Genomic DNA, 20671 nt, shown 5'->3' on the forward strand with positions numbered 1-20671 from the left:
CACACAGCATACAAGAAAATGTGAAAACAACTGTTTGATGCCTTACCTGATTTCAATAGTAAACGGTTTTTCCACCTGTATGGTCCACTCACACCTTGCATTGTTGGGGTAGCTCTCAAGAACCAAATGGCCCTGCCGTTTACGGATAACTCCCCCACATTCTGAAACAAACGTAAAATCAATGCTGCTTTTTTTTCTCTTTTTATGGTTAGTTTGATCAGGAAACCTAAGTTCCTTAATCAGGAACTTAGGTTTAATTTATTCATCAGATTCATGGTCCACATAGATGTGAAAAATAACAGATATGACCCACTTATGAGAGAGGGGAGAAGACATTTGGTAAAGTAGCTGGGATTCGAACCCGCGAAAACCGTATTGAGGATCGAGGCCTATGTACCTGGGTTGCATGCTCTACCCACTGCTCCAATGCTACATTTTTAACTGTGGCTTAATTATTTCAAAGAATTATTATTACTTTTTTTTTTCCTTTTTAAGTTTTCAAAATCATTGCAAAAGCAGAAGAGAAAGAAAAAATACATAAAGAGCCAAAACAGAGATTGACAAACATTCTTGGGCATCTGCTTTTAATCAAATCCATTCTGTGGAAGTTATACCCCCTGGTAGAATATTTGCATATAAAAGACTCATTGCTATATATTATGTTGTTTTATGGGGATGCGGATTACGGATTCTGATTTGTTATTTATCTGAATGTGGAAAAAGCCCCAGGGTTCTGGCTAAGATCCAAGATGGCATAGTAGTTCCAGTATGAGATAAATTAATGAGGAAGAAATAAAGAAACATATGGAACCCTCAGTTTCATTTGACTTACAGAAACGGAGAAGCTATCAGAGAGGTTAAAGAAAGCTTACTCATGCAATCTCCTCCAGACCAGCCGGGTCGACACTCAGCGCAGTATTGTCCATTAATAAAGAAGTTATCTTGGGGCCCCCATGTTCCGTTGTTACAACGCTTACAGTTCTCAAAAATGCTGCATCCTGCAACAGATGTAGAACAGGAAGCAACATTTCAGTTACAAGGATGTGCGCCATACAATTTTTAAGGAAGGTCCTGTTAGTTTGCATGTGTGCGTGTGTGTTTTTATACAGGAAAATTTATTTTTTTTATGAGAGGACCAAGGTAGCTGTTCTCTACCAAATCCTGTAAATGTTTCTTTTGCTTCAACGCTGTTAAACCCATTAGGCTCAACGGTCACTAAAGCAAAACACAAACACATGCTGCTGGTTCTTGAAAAAGAAAATTTAGAAATGGTTTCCTTTATCGATAAATTTTCACTTAGGAGGCCAGCCTGTTCATAAAATGTGAAAAGTCACGTACAACTTGAGGAATGGTATGAATTTTAACAACAATAGGGCTGGCCATTTGCCAATGAAAATGTATGATTATGGCGTTGAAACACAATTTTTGTGTAAAACTGCTATGCAGGTATTTTAATTTGAAACAGTTGCTTTTTCCTCATGAAAGAGATAATGAGAAAATTCATGCTGTGAAGAAAAGATTACATTATTCCACAGGCAATAGGCATGTAGAAAACAGCTTTTAAAACTCCCATTCATGTATAAAGGCCTCAATTTGCACGTATACATGCAGGGATTCCCCCAGAAAACTAGCTAAGCCTGCTGATTGGGTCGCTACATAACTCCATTAGCAGCCCACCATAATTTTGTGTTAATTAATGTTAAAAATGTTTAAAATAAATTTTAAAATTTAACTGCTGCTTTTATGCTATTGGAAGACTTTATTAACCATAGTGAAACAACAACTGGGCTTATAAAGGAAAACACAGAAAATACAATTAAAGAAAAACATTTATTTCAGTTAACTCCTTATTAGTGATCAGTGTCAGTTAAAACAATCTGGGTGTTGGTCACAAGTTTTATATATATTTGAGTGCAAAACCTCTGCATAAATATACATTTAAAAAAAAAATATAAACAAGATAGAAAAAAAAATATCCCATAGGGAGCTCCACACCCCTTATTTTTAATTTTGTTTCTTACCGGGGCCAAGCGAACAAAAGTTCTGAACAATGATATTGACTTCTGCACTGTTTTTAAAGTGCAGTTTTAGCAATGGCAGCAGTGGAAGTGAACAAGTTGTCATTGAGAATATTTAATTGTCATGTGTGCACTAAAGGGAAAGTCCTTCTTTGCATGTATTTTAGATAAATTGGAACCAAAGCCAATGGAAACTGGTTGTAGAGATTGAAAATGAGGAGAAAAATAAACAAATTCAACAGTATTTCACTCTCTCAGTCAGCTCATGCAACAGGTCACAACATCTATAAAGCTAATATTAGACTAAGGGTTGTGTCCATATGTGTCTGCATTTACAGTGGCATTACCTGGATGGATGATACAGGGGTCGCACTCGTTGATTGCATTCCGGCAGCAGGGCACAGCATAGCCAACCTGAGTACCCTGGAGGGGACACTTACAGCGGATAACGTCATACTCACAGCAGCCTCTGCACATAACGCTCCACTCTGGACCTGGGCAGTGGTTGTACAAGTACCTGTAATCTGAAAGACATGATACATGTAGGTTAGAGATACATGCAGGAATGAAAGAAAGATTTGGGTGAACCAGACAAGGAGAATACCTGCCAAATAACATGATTACTCTTGTGAAAAAATGGTTCGTTGTGGGCTATGGATTAATTTTTGATTTTTGGTGTTTGTCTGTGCTGCTGGGCTTCTCTGCCCCTTAATTTCATTTTGATTTCAAGAGCCTTTTTCAGGCAAATAAGAGAACCCTGTGCAGTTTACCCCCTCTGTGTGTTACTTCATCAAAAAGAATGGAAAAGTAAACACAATGGAAAACAGACTCAAGTGATTACTCTCTGCATGAATGCAAGTACGAAGACAGTCCGTGTTTGTAAATTCTTAACCCAATAAATGTTATGTTTGATTAGATACGAAATCAGTCAAAGATGTCTGAGTTTCCATATTATGTAACCGTGCATTTAAAAGCTAAAACAGACAAGTGAAATGCTCTTGTGGCAGACGAGCAGAGGCTGCACTTCAAACTTGGCACAGTAACAGGGCAACATATTGTACGTCCCTGCGGCCCCACAAACATAATGACTTCTTTGCTCTTAGCCATGAATTTGCAAAAACCACAACAACATGCTAGCTCTGTTTTTCCTCATTGTGAAGTTTCGGTTCCACAGATACAAGCAAAGAAGTGGATGTACCAAAGCAACAAATAGTGATAAATCTCTCAAAGGATCACGATCCACTGGAGAAAAACACAGATGCCTTGGAATGTTATGAATCCACCCTATTGCTTCCACAGTAATGATATCATAAATTGCGTCTCAGTTCAGTTTCACAGAACTCTGGCCCACTCAAGTATTTTCTACAGAAACATGCATCAACATATTGCTGACAATAAATCCTGTAACGATATTGAAATGAATCCCTAAAGGTTTTCTGAGGACACCTATTGGGTTTCACAGTGCAGTTTGATTTATAACTAACTACACTTAGTTATATAATGCAGTTAGTGCTATATATATATATCCTTTCCTGTTCCAAACCAAAGTCAGTGTGTGTTTTCTTTTAGGTGGACATGGCATCAACTTCAGAAAGCACACACACATAGAAGGACAATCAGTCATGCTATCAACTAGGGTACAGCTTCATAACAGTCAGACATTGTAGGAATTTATGTAAATTCCCATGTCACTAGGCTTACTTGAAATGCAAAGCAGATCATCTTCGTTTCCTTTGTCCCCTCTGGACTGAAAAAAAGCTCACACTTTCTGTTCAGTCATTTTTGTGGATTTTTGCTGACCAAACGTTACAGCCACAAACATCCACAGCGTGTTACCAGACAGCATGTTTAAAGGGATGTGTGCTGACTGCTGAGAAAAGACATGGCGCAAAAGGAGAATTATACAAGCCCAGCATCACGCCCAGTTCTTCACATGCTGATGCTTTGTTAGGACCCCTTGGCGCCACATTGGAATTTGAAGGGTACACTTTACGCCTTGTTCCCCACATCTTTGTTTATGTTCAGAACTTGGACTAGACCCCCCACCATAGTGACCAAAGCAAAAGAACACACACACAAAAAAAATAAATAAATAAAATTAAAAACACTGGATGTAATCCCTATTTAGTTAAAAAAAAAAAAAATTGGAAAGTGTTGTTGTGTAACATCATTATCACTAATAGTTTCCTTACCTGAAGCGGAAAGACGGAATATCAAAAGCTATTTAAAACAACTTACTGAAGGGTTTGTTTGTGCAAGATGTAATAATACAATTTAAGAATATAGTTTCTTTTTATGTTAACTATAAATATTTCTATTGACAGGAGTCAAGTAACGTGTTTTTGGTTACTTATTGTTCTTAATGTGTGCAGTCTTTCTAATGTCAGCCTTACCATATGTAGAAAATGGTTGCCGATATTCCAGGGCAGAGTTGCTCTACAAAGAGGATATCTGAACATGTTAATAGCTTAATTTACTTTATTAACACAAGACTTCCATTACTAAAGTAGGAAGGCCACATCAATGTAAAAATAACCTTTATGACCTTTACTTGCTTGGATTTCATGTGTGTGTTATTCTTGAATGTGTCGAGTTTTTTTGATGTAAGGGGTTTTGAAATCTTGACTTTATCTAATCATATGACTGGCTATTTGCTCGTTTGCTTAAACAATTTTGAAAGGTGATTGTTACCTGGAAGACTGAACGTGTAATGGTTTAGAACACATTCAATCTATAGCCTTTCTTATCCAGCTATAATCAGGTTTCTGTGCTTTTCTTGGTCTTTCTTCTATTATTTATTTATTTATTTATTTATGTTTTATTATCCTGCCACACTGACAAACTGCGGATGAGGTAATGAGTTTTATTCCACAGTTTTAAGCATTTTCTCTTTGCTTTGTTTGAAATTCTTACATCTCCTGCAAACTCAAAGCAAGACATCATTGGGGCTGTTATTCATTATAGCTTCAAATAATTGGACTTCAAAACATTTTTGCTGCCCCTTTAAGCACAGAATGAAAAGAAAGCTTGTTACATGCCAGCCACTCTGCTAGATTTCCTCAATTACTATCTAAATTAGGATGTTTCAGTTAGTTAAGTTCACCATAGAGTTTATTTACAATCTTCTTAAATTATGTTTTCTACATAAAGTGGAAATAGGAAAAAAAAAGGAACATTTTTTGCAGACAAAATAAGAGAGAATTCCAAAAATGGCCTTGTGTTATACTCCCACAATAGCACATAAATAAATCAAAATTGAAATTCTCAACATGCACGATGTTGCAATGTTGTAAAGATTACTCAGGCTTTTTCAGGCCAAACTATTGTCTTCTCTTGTTCTTTACAAGGCAGTTTGGTGTCTAAACCCACCCCCTCTTTCCTTGACATGAAAGAGTCAAAGGACTTCATGAAAAGGTCTGGTTGGGAATAAACCTTAAACAAAAACAGAGACAAAAAAAACTCAAAGAACAAAGTAAGACTCTATAATGAGCTATTTTTGTACTTTACTACAAACTGCATCAGTGGATAACTCATCACAGACGGTTTGGCTTTAAACCATGATGAGTTTTGGTGATATAATATTTATAATCCCCCATCTACCGCAAAGCAATTTGAATTCCAATTGCAGTTTTCTTTCACCCATTACTGTCTCACTTACCACCAACACTGTCATTTAAAAAAAGAAATGTTGAAAAGAATTACTGAACTTAAAAAACAAAATACTTAGCATTAATTTAATTGTATTTATAAAGTTGAAAACTGTTTTTGTTTTGGTTTCAACATTAACCTAGCAAATTAGGAATTAGGTAATTAAGAAGTGGCAGACCAACACTCTCAGTAAATGTGTTTTCATTTAGCTTACTGTTACCTTGTGGAGATTTTCTTTTCAACAAGACATAAACGGTGTTTGAAAAGACGGAATGCCTTCTGCATAGTGATTTAGGAAGTGCTGACATCACCACCTCCCCCCATGATGTAGGTTGTGTGCCTCTGGACTGTAGAACATGGTCTGGAGGGGCCATGAAACCCGATTTAATGGACATACACATGAAAGATTCAAAGGACTTCATGAGAAGGTCTGGTATTGTGATTGCAGAGACCACCGATGCATGCTTTTGTTGATGTTGAAATTGTAAAAAAAGACCCCCAATTTGCATTGCAATGCAACAGAACGATTAATATTCATTCCTAAAGAAATGCATTTCCAGTTTCCATTATTCCTTGGACCTCACTCAAAGTATTACATTAACTCATGAAATAGTGTCTTCAGAGATGATCAATTCTGGACTGTATTCTTTTTTTCTTTTTTTTTCTGAAATCCAGTTTTGTTTTTAAAGCTGCAATGTTTTGCTCCAATGCACCATTATGAAAGTTCTCCCCAGAGTTGGACACATGCTGGAATGCATCTTAATTTTCTTGAACTCCCTCTGCTCTTTGTTTGATGCACATTTGCAGGGAGTAAAACATTCTTTCTTACTGTTGAACGTTGTCCCTCTAATCAATAAGATTGCTACCCTGTAAAAATATTGCGGTTGTTCACTCAGTTGAACACCTGCAAGTTGTTGCTGACTGAACTGGTAAAACGTCATGTGCATTTTTATGGAAGTTTTGGAAGGTTAAAACAGGTGTGAAATTGTCTGAACACAGCTGTTGACATGTAAATAACTATTACACTTCTACTGCTCCATCACTGATGTTTTTTTTTAGGTTCACTTCTCAAAAGCATTTAAAATGATTTCAGACACTGTAAAAAAGAAAAAAGTATGAACAAATTATTTTGGTGTGCACAGCAACCCATAATTTAACTCAAAACTGTCATTTCACCATTTGCTCCCAGCTTACATGAATTTAAAGGCAAACTAAAGGTATTGACAGTCAGCAGAAAGAAATACGCTAACTATAAAGGAATATTTTTACATGTATATATATATATATATATATATATACATATTATAAATATCTCTTTCTTATGTTATATGTTGTAATACACAACACATAACACATCACTGTAATCATGTGGAAACAAGATGTAAACACTGAGAAATGAAACACTATGAAAGACCAGGATGGTTTTCTTTTTTCCACAGTGTTTTCTTTCTAAGTGTGCACATTTTTGTGGGGGATGTTCATCTCCTCTTATGTAAGACATATCTGCTTGTTCCATTCCAGACACAGAGTTTCTAAATGGACTGTTAAGCATGCACGGCATGAGTCCATCGAAAAAAAGAAAAAAAAAAGTTTTTGACATCTAGTTAATAGCAGAAAATACTGGGATTTTGGCAAGGCTGGACAAAGTATAATGAACACAATTCTCCGGTTTGGACCTCCAGGCCAGCAGGGGGCCCTGAAGACTGTTTGACTTGTCTCAAAGACGTAAGGCACATGCACCAGATAAGTTAATATGATACGATTTCTAAATATTAAATTTTAAAGATTTAAAAAAAGAAAAAAAAAGTTAGGTTGTACTAGGTGTGACATGAGAATTTCATATTTTGATTGTTATGGAAGAAAATATTTATCTTGCAAATAATTCTCAATAAATAACAGTTTTCAGGTTACGAGTGAGCAACAAATTAAACTTGACCAAGCCTGCTCTGCAAATGTGAACTTGAGCTCCTTGAACCTTGCATACAAGCCCATCCCTTTTTCCATACTATTTTTAGCTAAACTGAACAGCCACATTACACTCAGAAAAATACCATTTCCACCACATCCTCTTGGAGGTGATAATACCAAAGGTTTTTCAGTGTCAACACACAATGTGAAAAGAAAAAAGAACTGCAAAAAAGTGACTTTAAAGCCATTTATGTATATTTGCAAGATAACCTAGCTTCTCCCCACAGTGTTGTCCATTAAGAAAAAAGTCATTGTAAATTTTCTCCTGTGACCTCAGAGTGCGGGGATTTGTCCTGTAACTGGTCAGTTGCTGGTTAAAATCCCAGCTGAAGTCAGTCCCAGCGGTCTTGGGGAAGACTCTTCACCCATTTTGGTAGGCAAACAATTTGATGGCACTGATTAGATGTTGGTCTACCCTGTGCAGCTGTGGCTACAGTGAAGCTTACCATGAGTGTGTATAGAAGCATAAAATGCTTTGGAGGCAAAACAAATGCAGGTCAATTGCCAGTGTTTCTTTCACTTCTGCTTATCATCCAACTCATTGTTTTTCTTTTTTCTTCTGTGTCTTTGATACCAACTTCTGTCCAAGAATTTTATTGTCCCTGCTAAAGTACGTTGCTAGCATGGGCAAACATATGGATTACACAAAAACATTTGCAAAGAGTTCTAATGAACCATAATGGAAAGGAAATGAAGACTGAAATCAAATTCAGTTTTGTCTCATGCAATCTTGAAACGTCAATAGAGTTCAGGCAGCTGACTTTGTTGCAACCATCAGTATGGATCCAGAATCCACAGGTAAAAATTCCCATGATTCTTATGAACATCTGCTCAGACTTGTTGCGGTAGTGCTCTTTTGACCTTCTGAACCACTGCCAGAAGGTTCACACTTTAAAGTCAGTGGTCGTTTTGTATTTTAGGCTCCGCTTAAATATAAACCTATGATTATACAAAACATTTCAAATGTGTTACAGATGATGAACTTGACCTCATGACAGAGTTAATGGTCCCACATCTGCTCTAAATGAGTGAAGCAAATCTATTTTCTACACAGCACCTCTTTTGGAAGTGAGATAAATATAAAACTCAAATGTAGAGTCTATTTTCCTCACATATAATTTCCCAGGAGAATATATTTTTCCAGTTGAGACGAGCATCCAGGTGTTGTGTTCAGAGCCAAACTGGACAACCGAAAACTAAAATGTGGACGGTTTGGGATTTGGAAAGGAAGACTTCTCTCGAAGTGAAAACTAATGTTGTCCTCCAAAGTATGGAGCACATAAATAGCTGCTGTCAGTTGTGGGCAAAAACTATACCACCACTATAAACAGCTTAAGACACACTTTGAAAACCCACAATTGAAATCTGATGTCATTTTATTGACTAATTGTGGCACATCTGCAAACTAATAAATTTGCTGTTCATTTTGCTGTCTGTGTTATGACCATGTATTAGATGCAGCAAACATGTGTCAACAATCAATTGAAAAGACTATCCTTGCAGTGAAGTTCTGTAGTGGTAGAATCTTGCTGTGGGTGTGATCTTCTTCGTCAAAGACAAGAAAATCCTTGAAGAAAACCTGCTAGAAGTGGCAATAGAGGCTGAGATCGCAGGTCACCAGAAGGACAGTCACCCTTAACATTTAGTCAGAGCTATAATGGCATAGACCAGATGGAAATGCACATACACATTTTACACAGGACAATCTACAATGCAGAGAATTTAATGAAAATGCCCTATTATATACTCTCCTCCTTAGATAGAAATGTTATGGAACTGATTTGATTAAGGTCTAAACCACAGAGTGGGCATGAGCAATTATTTTATATAACATAACCAGTGGGCATTGTTTCTATCTGTGGTAGTTTTCTTCTTTATCTATTTTGAATTTACAAACCTGTTTTCACAGTTTGACAGTGCTAGTGTCACAGCACAATGAGTCCATTTTAGATTACTATGCTAAATTTAGACTGTTGCATGATAATGCTTTTGAATTTACTTATAGCCTTTGAGTGCAACCATCCTTGTGTTAGCTTTCACACAAGTTTTATTGTTTCAAAGTACATTTTAAATAAATCAAAGAAAAAAAGAAATATAACTTCTTCCAGTTTCAAACAACTTACTAACATCAGTTCATTTGATGTTAGTTATAACTGAACTTCTTGCCCAGAAAATCAAGAAATTCAATTATATTTTTGTTTTGCCTCAGTTCAGGGACAATTTCGGAGGAATTTTCCTTCCATAAATGACAACTGGCAGTATTTATATGCAACTAAGTAAATACTTTTCCCCCTGACAAAATAAATCTTATTTCACACTGATGTATTTTGGAAAAATAACTTTTTTACAGCGGCTGTGAGAGGAAGCACAGTGTACGTTTGCGTTGTAAAGGAGCATTCAATTTCTTTTTCTTACTGCCCACAGCTGTCTGGTATGTTGAGGTCAGAGTGATTTAGTTATCATCCAAAAGGGGAAAATCCCAGGGTAGCAATGTGGTCACCGTGTTTCTGAAGATACCAGAGAGCAAGGATTTGATTGCCCTATCCACACATCTTGACTTGAGTAGGTTCCTTAGACTGGAAACCAGCAACAGAATTAAATGTGTGTCCACCTCATTCGTCTCTGTGGGTAAACAGTGTGACGGAACAAGTATATAAGTTAAAGTGTCTGGTTTTAAGCTTTAAATTATAAGGCTGATATGAACTTCTTAATTTACTCTGTCTCTGTTTAAGTATGCAAAACAAATTTTCAATTAAATAGAATAGATATAAAAAAACAGCCTTTTTCTTGATATTTCAACAGATTAAATGTTTTCTATTTTAGGTTAGCAGGGATTATTAACACCAGGGAAACTTTTTTTTTCTTTTTTTACTTTCTAAAAATTCAAAAATTTAAAAATGTTAACAATTTGGGAAAGCCAAGAAAACAAACGGCCTCAAAAACTCAAAATAGGTAATTTACAATAACTGGGTCAGATGGCGACACATGCTTGGATGTACTTTAATCCAACACCTGATACATTGTGTTTTGTGACAGCCTGGTAGAAATCTAATCAACAGAATTAAACTGTGGTATTAACACCATGTGATGCCCTAATATTATGCGATGCAGGATGGAAACTGCAAGTGCTGAAAACGGCCATTGTTTTTGCAGTAGCATAAAAAAGCCCAATTGCAGTTCATAAATACAATCAAAGACAAAGACCTCAATGTTTGGTCACATGTTTTGTCGCCATTCCAAAATTTAAGGTTGTTTTTCTTTTGAGATTGTTTTTCTTACCAACATCACACTTGGCAAAAAATCAAAGCTCTGATCTCAGGTCCGTAGAAAAGACATGGACAGAGCTAAAAAGGTTATTTTTGTGTGTACACAGACATTTTATATATGTATATGGATAAGTATTTCAATTTATATAAATAAATTGAGAAATTCTAAGTCTTTTTTTTTTTTTCGTAACATCTAGACATAATGTTGATCTTGACTAAGCTAAACCAGAATGCATGTGGTCTGGTTTAGCATCCGAAAATAAGTAAGCAAACACGTTTTTTTTTGTGCAGTGTGTGTAAATATCTGGTTTAAGACATATTTTTTACATATGCAAGCATGAATACTTGCTTCTCTGGTGGGCGCTGCCCAGGAACGCAAAAAAAAAAAGAATTTCTGTGTGGGCTTTAACTAAACACACCTCTGCTTGTCAGAACAACAAGGGAGAGGGAACGGGAGATACAAAACAGGAAGTCGTAAGCACATCAAAATGCCAAAGAGGGACACCAAAACATGACCAAACTATCATAAATGCAAACAGAAACAAATGTGTAAACAGCCCCCAAAGAGAGGATTTTTTTTCTCTCTCTCATTTTAAGAGGAAACCTTCTTCTGTTGTGCAATAGAAGTTCTATCATCAGCTGATTATGAAACAAGACATGCAGTAAGTGATTCAGCTGACAACATAAGTATCAGCCAAAGGGAACTGTTTCTTCCCAGCCATATGTCCCACTCACCAGTACTACTTGTTAATTGTACATATGGGTTTTCAATTAACCTGAAGCATCCGAAGAGGAATCAGACCAGAGGGCAGAGGTTCAGTTGGGAGTCTTAGACACAATTTATGGTACACAGATTAGAAAGAGTTACTGACTCAAATGTGAGTCATGTCTTCCAGTGGTTCCAGTGGTCATGGTAAGCAGGGAGAGACAATCCTGCTCACAGCACGCTTGAGCATTTAAAGAGGGGAATCTGAGACAATGGGGAACATGAGCCAAGATTCAACAGGCTTATTTGGACTCTGAGTGCCTAAATTCACCTCCAGGAATGTATGACGCCATCTGACTTTTGCTTTGTTGGCGATTCTTTCAAAACAAAAACATTTCCACGCATTCTCTCAAAAGCAGCTGAAAAGATGAACATCACAGAGTAATTATCTTCAACTAGACTTCACAGGCATATTGTTGTTTCATGATGAGGGATGTAAGACAACAACTCGCATTGACTTGTATGCATTCACTAAAACAGCAATAAAACAGACTTCACATCCCCATGATCCTTTTGTTACAGAGTGATTGGGCTGACAAGAGGAGAGGGAAAGGCAAGAGCACAGATGCTGGGGTAATGAGAAAAGACAAATAAACTCTGAGATTGGAAGAGGGAGACAAACAAGTGCAGTGAAGGTAAATCATAGCACAGCTCTTACCGTAAGGCCATGCTGTCCCCAAGGGCAAAGAGATGAAAATAAGGGAGACAGAGAGGAGCCAGCCCTCTCTTCTGGACATAACGGTGTTGGTCAGTCGGATATCCCGAATGCTCCCGTGGGTTTGCCTCAGCTGTTGTTCTTGTCCCGCGGACAGCATGCTGCAGTCTGTGCCTCTGTTTACTTTCTGAACTCAGCTGACATTACTCTCTCTTTGCCTTTCATTCCTTCCCTCCCCCTTCCTTTTATTTCCCTCTTTCTTGCCCAGTGTCTTTCTCTCTCAGTTTCTCCCTCTCTTGCAGCTCCTGGGGTTCAAGTTACAGCCCAGCCTTGGAAAGGAGTTCCACTGGCAGTGGTCTCCCAAAAAAAAAAAAAAAAAAAAAAAAAAAAGAAAAGAAAAAGGAAAAACTCCCCTTGCCTTAAACACCAATATCACAGCTGATGAATGAAAGCAAGTGTTTTATGCTTATAACTCATAATGATCTCACACACACGCACGCTCGCGCAGAGCTGAAATGTGTTACAGCCGGTTTGTGTCCCACACCCTCTCTGCCACGATCCTGTCAATTATGCGGTGACAGAATTTACGTCTCTGTCACTGGATGTGTGTTCATGAATAAAAAAAATCCTGAGGTCGGTGTTATTCAAGTTCACACAAGCAAAAAACGCCGCAGCTGTGTTTAGTCTCAGAGAGCAGTAAGCGTTTTACAATAGAATGAAGACAAGTAATTAATTTGAGATTAAGTGAATAGCACACCCACTGTGTTTAAAAGCCACTCCTCCGATTTCTCATGATTAAACACTTGAGCTAAAGGAGACTGATACAGAATGGAAACTCTGTAAAACCCCAGTTAAGAAAAAACAAGCTGTGAAAAGGTTTCAAGGGTTCTTACTGCTGACTTCAGCTTTTAGTGTGCAACACTATGTAGAAAAGTGTGTACAAAGCAAGTTACTTAAAATAGTCAGTGAACTTAGTTTGCTAATGTTATAATATTATGAGGTAGAGAAAATTGATATGCGCATCAATTTTTCAAGTTTTACCAGTGATCATAAGTCGGTCACATTTAAACCAGCTCTGATAGAAACTACACTGCTGCTTCTCTGGCTGTATGTTTGGTGCTTTTGTCCTGGTGGAAGGTGAACCTCTGCTTCAGTCTCCAGCAGGTTTTCTTCCAGGACTGCTCTGTATCCGACTCCATCAATCTTCCTATCTACTCTGACCAGCGTCAATGTCCCTGCTGAAGAAAAAACCGGGGTGGTGTATTCAGGGTAATGTGTATTCTTAGTTTTTTGTCTTATATTTGACCTGCTCTTATAGCACACTGTTGATGTGCTCCATAAGAGCATCAGCAGTTCTCTGTTGTGAAAAGAGCACTTTGATCCATCAACGGTGCTCTATAAGATCTCCAAACCTTGGGATATACCTTTATAGCCTAACTCTGCCATAAACTTCTCCACAACTTTATCCTTGACCTGTCTGTCATGGTTGAGAGTTGAAGGAATCTAGTTGTCATTCGATTGATTCAGTTTAGGGATATCACAGTTAAAAAGGCTGAATATAAAGACATCCTACACTTTAAGATTTTTTTTTTTACTTTAAATTATCCTTTATTGTTCATTTTTCTATTTGACGCAAAGTAACTCTGTACAAATTTTACAAATATCAGACCTTGGATTCTGCTTTATTAATTTTTAGGCTCCCTCTATCGTTTCCTCAGAAGCAAACATACACACGACGGAGCAACAGTGATCTGGATTTCATTAAACTAAAAATGGTAAGAGAGTTACGTACTGTAGTAACGGCTGTTGACTGCACTTTAAATCTGTCTGGACCATTAGTCACACTACCATTCTCACAATGATGTAATTTTGCTGCTCACACATAATTGGGTCTTAGAATGCCCTGAAGGAGAACGGTTTTCATACGGGACTTAAAAAGCTTATTTCTTTTAATGGGTATTATACGTAAGCTACACAAGTTTCAGAAAAACATCTCAGCACTGACAGCACAATTTGGGTTGAAAAGGAATTTGCAATAATATTAAATACCACTGAAACGACAGATTCCCTCTTCAGAACAACACAGACTGTTGGATGAAACAGCAGCAGATGTTGAGGTTTGCATGACAAATTTGTCACAAAAAATAATGATCAGAAGACTTGCTTTTATTTTTTTATTTTTTTTCCTTTCTTTTGGAAAGCAAACTCATCTGGCAAAGATTTTGTCTGACATTTTGATTTTACTCAATAAAAGGGTAATGATTTAATTGTGACAACCTCTCCGTCACATGTCACATTTGCACATTTGAATGTCTAAGTGAGTCACTTTTGGAAGCCTGGACAGGCACATTGTGGCATTTCAGGACATAATCCTTACCAACCCGTTGTTATTATTGTGTTATATTTATGTGTGGTGTTCAGTCATAGGGCACACATGCAGTTACTCTTGGCTGAACTCTAAAATCAAAGTTTTGCGCAACAGCAATGCAAATTCTGTATAGTTAAAAATATTTTGTGATGTTTTTCACTTTGCTGTGAACTAAATGTGACAAGTGACTCTTCGGTTTTGCTCTCAAACTGCTTTACCAGATGTCCTAAACACCAAAGCAAAACTTAAAGAGACATCTTGAAAGCACTCGAAACTGAAGAAAAATCCTCACAGCTTATCTATATTCATCATCAGTCATCTTAATCTTAAGGTTAAATTGGTTTTGCTTTTCCCTAAAAGTTGAAAATTACACCAATACTCGTTATAGCTTTACTATGTCATATCATAAATGGAAAATCACATTTTGCAAATGTTTCACATAAAGGGTTTAGTTTACAATATTTTCAAATCAATATTATCTGCTGTCATTTAAATGTTCCACAGATCATAACTTTCTGTAATGATGCTAACAAAAAAGAAGTGCAGTATTGATTTATTCCATCTGGCTCTGGTTAGTTTGAAAAAAACAACAACAAATTTTTGTATGGTCTTCAGGATGTGTTTTATTTCATCTGAATTCTTTATGAGGATTATTTCATCTGTTGTTCTTAGCCCAGTGGGATTTCACGTTGAATGTAAAAATTAACTTGGAACGCAGATCAAATGACCTGGGGCAGGATAATCAGATGACCTCAGAAATGTCTAAAAGCAACCAGATCTTGAGTCCAAAGCTGTACTATACTGTGAGAATGTTGTTGGAAGAAACCCTTTGATGTTTGACTGCTGATAACACGTTTGCACAGGAATTCTGTGCTTGGTTGTCACTGAGCATTAAATGACAAACATCATGGCACAAAATGTCTGCTTTGATATTTTAGACTGAAAATTAAATGGAAGATTTAATTTATTAACTGAGGCCCGTTAATTGCTGGATAAAGTTCTCAAAATCTGCATAGTCAAAAAAAAAAAAGCCCACTTTTTCACTTGACACAATGCAATCAAGAACGTGGCGTTCTTCTGGCAACTCTCAAATCAAAACTTGCACACTGGATTGCCAGACAGGCAGACATGAGCATTTTTCATGAATGTAAATCCTAATAAACAGTGTCTTGCTAGGTCCTTCTTGAAAAAGAGATTGTAGATCTCAGTGAGGTTTTCATTTGGTTAAATAAATTATGTGCACATTTTCTTATCTTTAGAGTTCAGTGCATTTTACATTATTATGCATTTAACATTGCTCATGAATATAGATGCATTTAATTGCAGCCTAACTCTTATTCACACTTGATTTTAATGTGGTTACTTAGTTTTTGAAAATTTAAACTTGAAATAAGTAATAAACTTAATCACATAACAGGAGTTTAAGCTACCTGCTTCCATCATACGACTCACCCACTGAAATTTTTGTGACTCTAATAGAACTCCATAATAGTTTACATTGACACCACAATTCCAGCTGCTGCCCTCTTGCACACCATCTTTTCCCAAATAGAAACAGGCAGTTAAAAGAAATGTCAGACTTCTTATATAATGCAAAAAACACATTCAACATGGGAACAAAATTATTGTTATGCACTTGCTCTAGATATTTTTTATTTTTACTTCTTTTTTAATGTGTATTTGCTGTTTTTAGCTCTTGATTGTATTGGCATTTACAAAGCCAGAGTTTTTTTTTTTTCTGTTATTAAAAATGGAATACATATACTTCTCTCAAAGAGAAGGCTGTGCTGACAGGAGGGTTTCCATCAAACTACAGTTAGGAGGGATTCTTATTACTGCCATGTTACAAATGGCCTCTTGGTTTAAAACATTTCAACATTAAATTCTAACTACCACACACTTCACATTTTAAAGACTTTGCTTATACAACATTACAACAGCACAGTCACTAAAATGTGCAAATTATTCAAATATTTTTAATGTGTAATTTCCCCACAGAAAGTTAATGGATTGCTCTTAGAAGACTGCACTGCAAATGAGGGATCTGTTTAAAAAGTGTTATTTCAAAGACATGATTCATACCAATGAAAAACTTATTTTATTTCCAACTAATTACTGTCTGGAACCAAATGCCTCATTTACTCATCAGCTTAAACTTAAAACTTGTCCATTTGTCACACAAAAATGTCGGTCAAAAAAGTTGGTTGATGTTGCACTTTTTTGACCTATAGTGGGAAAGGGTTGTGTCAAGCTTTCTCGGGCGTTGCAGGATCGGCTTTAAAAATAAACATTTGGACTTCTGGTATGCTGTTATCCTGCTGCAACCAAGCTAAGTATGTGTAGCTTTTTCCTTCTGCGTGAGATTTTACACAAATCATTGATTCCAGTTTGTTTGCTGTGAAGTCACCTTTACACCTTCAATTTATATCTAACAACAGGGAAAACTAACAGAATTAGGTTATGCTGGGAGAATGTTTTTGAATCATTCAGATGACATCACATCAGTGAATTTTATTCATTTACCCATCATGCCACATTAGTTAAGAGACATTTAGTCATGTGGAAATCATTTTCTCATCACCAACAGCCCATTCACGACACAAGTTCTCAAACTGACAGCATCTCATTCGGTCAAAGTAAATGGCCCCCCTGGCTACAGTGATTGGTAAATCTCATTACCAACCACATAAAGAGAGCAGGGGAAGGGAAGTGTATTACAAAAAGACCATCAGTGCCTAAACAGTGCAAATAACAAACATCTAGTCTGATTTACGATGTTTATCACAAAAGGTTTACAGAATGTATTAGCAAAATGCGCTCAAAAGGAATATTGGATCAGCGTATGAATTTTAGCTGAAATGTCATAATAATGCTAACTCACAGCTCCCACTTAATTACATTAAATAAAACTTGGAAAAACAGGCCCAGGATGTGTTAATGTAAAGAAATCCATCCCTGGAAATGCTTACCAAAGACACAGATTAAATGTCATTGCCTTTTCCCCATCCCTAACATCTTGCAGAGTTAGACCTGCCTTTTCCATTAGATGTGGTGGATGGAATTAAGGCTGGCTGTTTTAAAAGTAAAAGGCAGATGCCAGTAGCAGCTCTTGTTGAAAAACTCCAATGGAAGGTGTGCCAGGACCATGGTACCACAAGATGCAGTTGTAGTAATTTAATGGGGCAAGACCATTTCAAATGGGATGCCAAATGTATGTTTCTCATTTATGTGTTTCATTCTGGAAAGAACCCTTCACTTGAGAATCATTTATTTTCGTCTGTAAATCTTTTAAACTTATATTTTCTAACATTTTCTCATTTTGTATAAAGTAGCAAAAATATACTAAGGTCTTTAGACTCGACATTTTTCCTTTGATTTTTATTGACATAGTAAAGAAAGGACATTGACCCTCATCACATAGTGACTCTCACCATCTGAATCTTTAGAAATGTCTTAATGATAAAATTGTATGTATTTTATTATAATTGTATGTGATAAACCAACACAAAGTAAAGCCACTGATGAAAATTGTAGTGTGCAGTTAGTCGGACCAATTTACAATGATACTTTGAATATTTTGGAGTGCAATAAGTGCACTACAAGCACCAATAAGCAGAATAAGCAAAAATGATGACCAGGCTTTGGTCAAATGCAACCAGTGCTTCACACCTTGTACAGAACACATCATATGACTCTGAACACACCATCTTCATGGAGAAACATGGTAGTGGCAGCATAATGCTGTGGGGAGATCAAGCCAAAGGTTGACATCCCTGAAGGATAACAACACTAACTATACAGTTAGAACTGCAAAGCATGTTCATGTGTTGAAATCAACTTTTCAATGTCTAAGACCTACTTTAAGTCAGAGAAAATAGTTGTAAATTGCTCTGTCTAAGCAATTTACAACTTGGTGTTAAGGCAAAAGGGGAAGAGGAAGTGGCAATTGTTAAATGTGCAAAGATGCCAAGATATCACAAAACACGAGTATGAATGTCACCTAAGTGATAAGGAAGCATCTATTTTTTATATATATTTTTTGAACACATCAATTTTTTTCTAACCACTTCCTAGTTATCCTCTGATTTATCCCAGTATTACAGAAATAATTCCAGTATAAAAGACATCTAAAAGTTGAAAGTTTCTGGACACTTTCACAATTACTATGCAATCACAGGCCCCTGGAGTTGCATGATGGATTTCTCATCTCAACATGGCAACATGCATGCTAGGCTAGATAAAATGAGACACAGTTCTGCGTAAATACAATTTTAGATTGTGGCCCCTGTATATATGATACCTTACACTTCAAAGCTTTCCCGGTGATTGAAATGCTCTAGATTAAAGTAATATCTCTACTGGTATTTCGTACAGCTTTATGTCCTCACTCTTGGTTTCAGGTCACACTCCAATTTGTCCTCATACTTTCTTTGATTCACATAAATCCATAATTCAGGTCATATGAATTTACAAGCTGCTAAAGCTTAAAATTTATCCTCCTGCATTCACGCCCCATGAAGTTATACAGCTATGGCTGCACCTTTGGCTCCTGATAACAGACTTGGATTGAATTTTACATTCCGCTGCGTTCTCCTAATTCAAGTGGAAATGGTCACAACAGCAGAACCACAGTAGTGCTAAGATTATTATAGCAGGGTCAAGGGAACCGAAATAAAGTATGCAATACATATAGTGCACATATTTGGGTGTGTTCACAGGCTTGTGTGACCGGCTGAGTCCCACACATGTAGCTGGAACCCTCAGAGGACCACACCATTAAGCCTTTTAAGTCTCTATTGCATTAATCCACTGTTTGACCACGATATGAACCATCTGCAAAAAGGTATTTGATGTGAATTCTGAGGGGTTTTTTTATGAACGCTGGTTGACAAAGCTCTAGGTCAGCACTTATTTTGATAGGAAACAGTGACGTCTGCATTACAGCATTTGTGAGATATCTGCAAACCTCACGTTTCCTTGCTAACTTTGGCAAAACCAAGTGTAAAATCAGCCAGAAGTTGCAAATGCCATAAAATAGAAACACACATGTTCCCTTTTGGCTTTTCCAGCTCAACATGGCCCTTGAAGCAAAAAGATTTATAAAATCAAACAGGGGGAAATATGGTAAGCTTATTATGACTCGTTTAAAGTTATATTTTGGCTCAAACACTTACTGTTCCATTCTGTTTTATTTTTCTTGGAACAAAAGGATAATGTTATATTGCGTTGTTTTTTCCAAATTCTGTTTTCAAAGTTGGTTGTACAAACCCTTTTTGCTAACATTGGACTTGGAGTTGCACTCCAAGTCTTTTGAACTATGTCTCCACTAGCTTTTCAGATCTAGAGACTGAAGTAAAAAAAAAAAAAGAAACTCCATCTGTCATGTTGTGTGTTTGTTGAGTGGATCCAACTGCAGAGACGCTGAGATGGTGAGTAGATTTGAATATTTAATGGGGAAAAAAATGCAAACCAAGACTTACAGCATTAAAAAAAAGAAAACATGGGGAGCCATTGGACACCAAAAACATCAGGAACAAACAAAAGCAGAAGGAACATGACTGTGGGAAAAGGATCAAACACGATTAAATGGGATGAACCAGCAAGGAGAAATTGAGAATGAGTTGTATATACTACACATTGGGGAGGTTGATTGATGAACAGATGATTGATTAGAAATGAGCTGCAGGTTTGAGGTGAGAGAGTGAGAAAGGGAGGAGACAAAGTGGCACTGGGCATGAGGGAATTTACACAGAGGACTAAGAAATAAATCAAACACTGAAGAATAACTAGATCAGTCTTTTTCAAACTGATCCCCCGGACCACTGGTGCTCTTCAAGCTACTGCAGGTAAACAACCGTTTATCAGCGCTGCTGTTTATTTGCTGTGATGTGAGCCCAAAGTGCAACACAAGCAAATGATTGTGCTTATAACCGGGCCACAATAAAACAACTTTGACACTTAAAATACTGAATGGGAAAGATG

General features: G+C 36.8%; 1 protein-coding gene across 1 annotated transcript in view; it reads right to left on the minus strand.

The window, feature by feature from the left end:
• Positions 1-12585, minus strand: part of LOC129365295 (inactive serine protease PAMR1-like) — a 31184-nt gene extending 18599 nt beyond the window's left edge. Inside the window, exons 1-4 of the mRNA XM_055038428.1 lie at positions 12325-12585; positions 2366-2542; positions 873-998; positions 47-161 (exon numbers count right to left, since the gene is read on the minus strand). Of these exons, the coding sequence (XP_054894403.1) occupies positions 47-161; positions 873-998; positions 2366-2542; positions 12325-12481 (575 nt within the window). The 5' untranslated portion in view covers positions 12482-12585. The remainder of the gene's footprint in view (positions 1-46; positions 162-872; positions 999-2365; positions 2543-12324) is intronic.
• Positions 12586-20671: the final 8086 nt, after the last annotated feature.

The sequence above is a fragment of the Poeciliopsis prolifica genome, unplaced genomic scaffold (genome assembly GCF_027474105.1).
Source record: "Poeciliopsis prolifica strain line A6 unplaced genomic scaffold, Auburn_PproV2 SCAFFOLD001, whole genome shotgun sequence".
Lineage (NCBI taxonomy): Eukaryota > Metazoa > Chordata > Actinopteri > Cyprinodontiformes > Poeciliidae > Poeciliopsis > Poeciliopsis prolifica.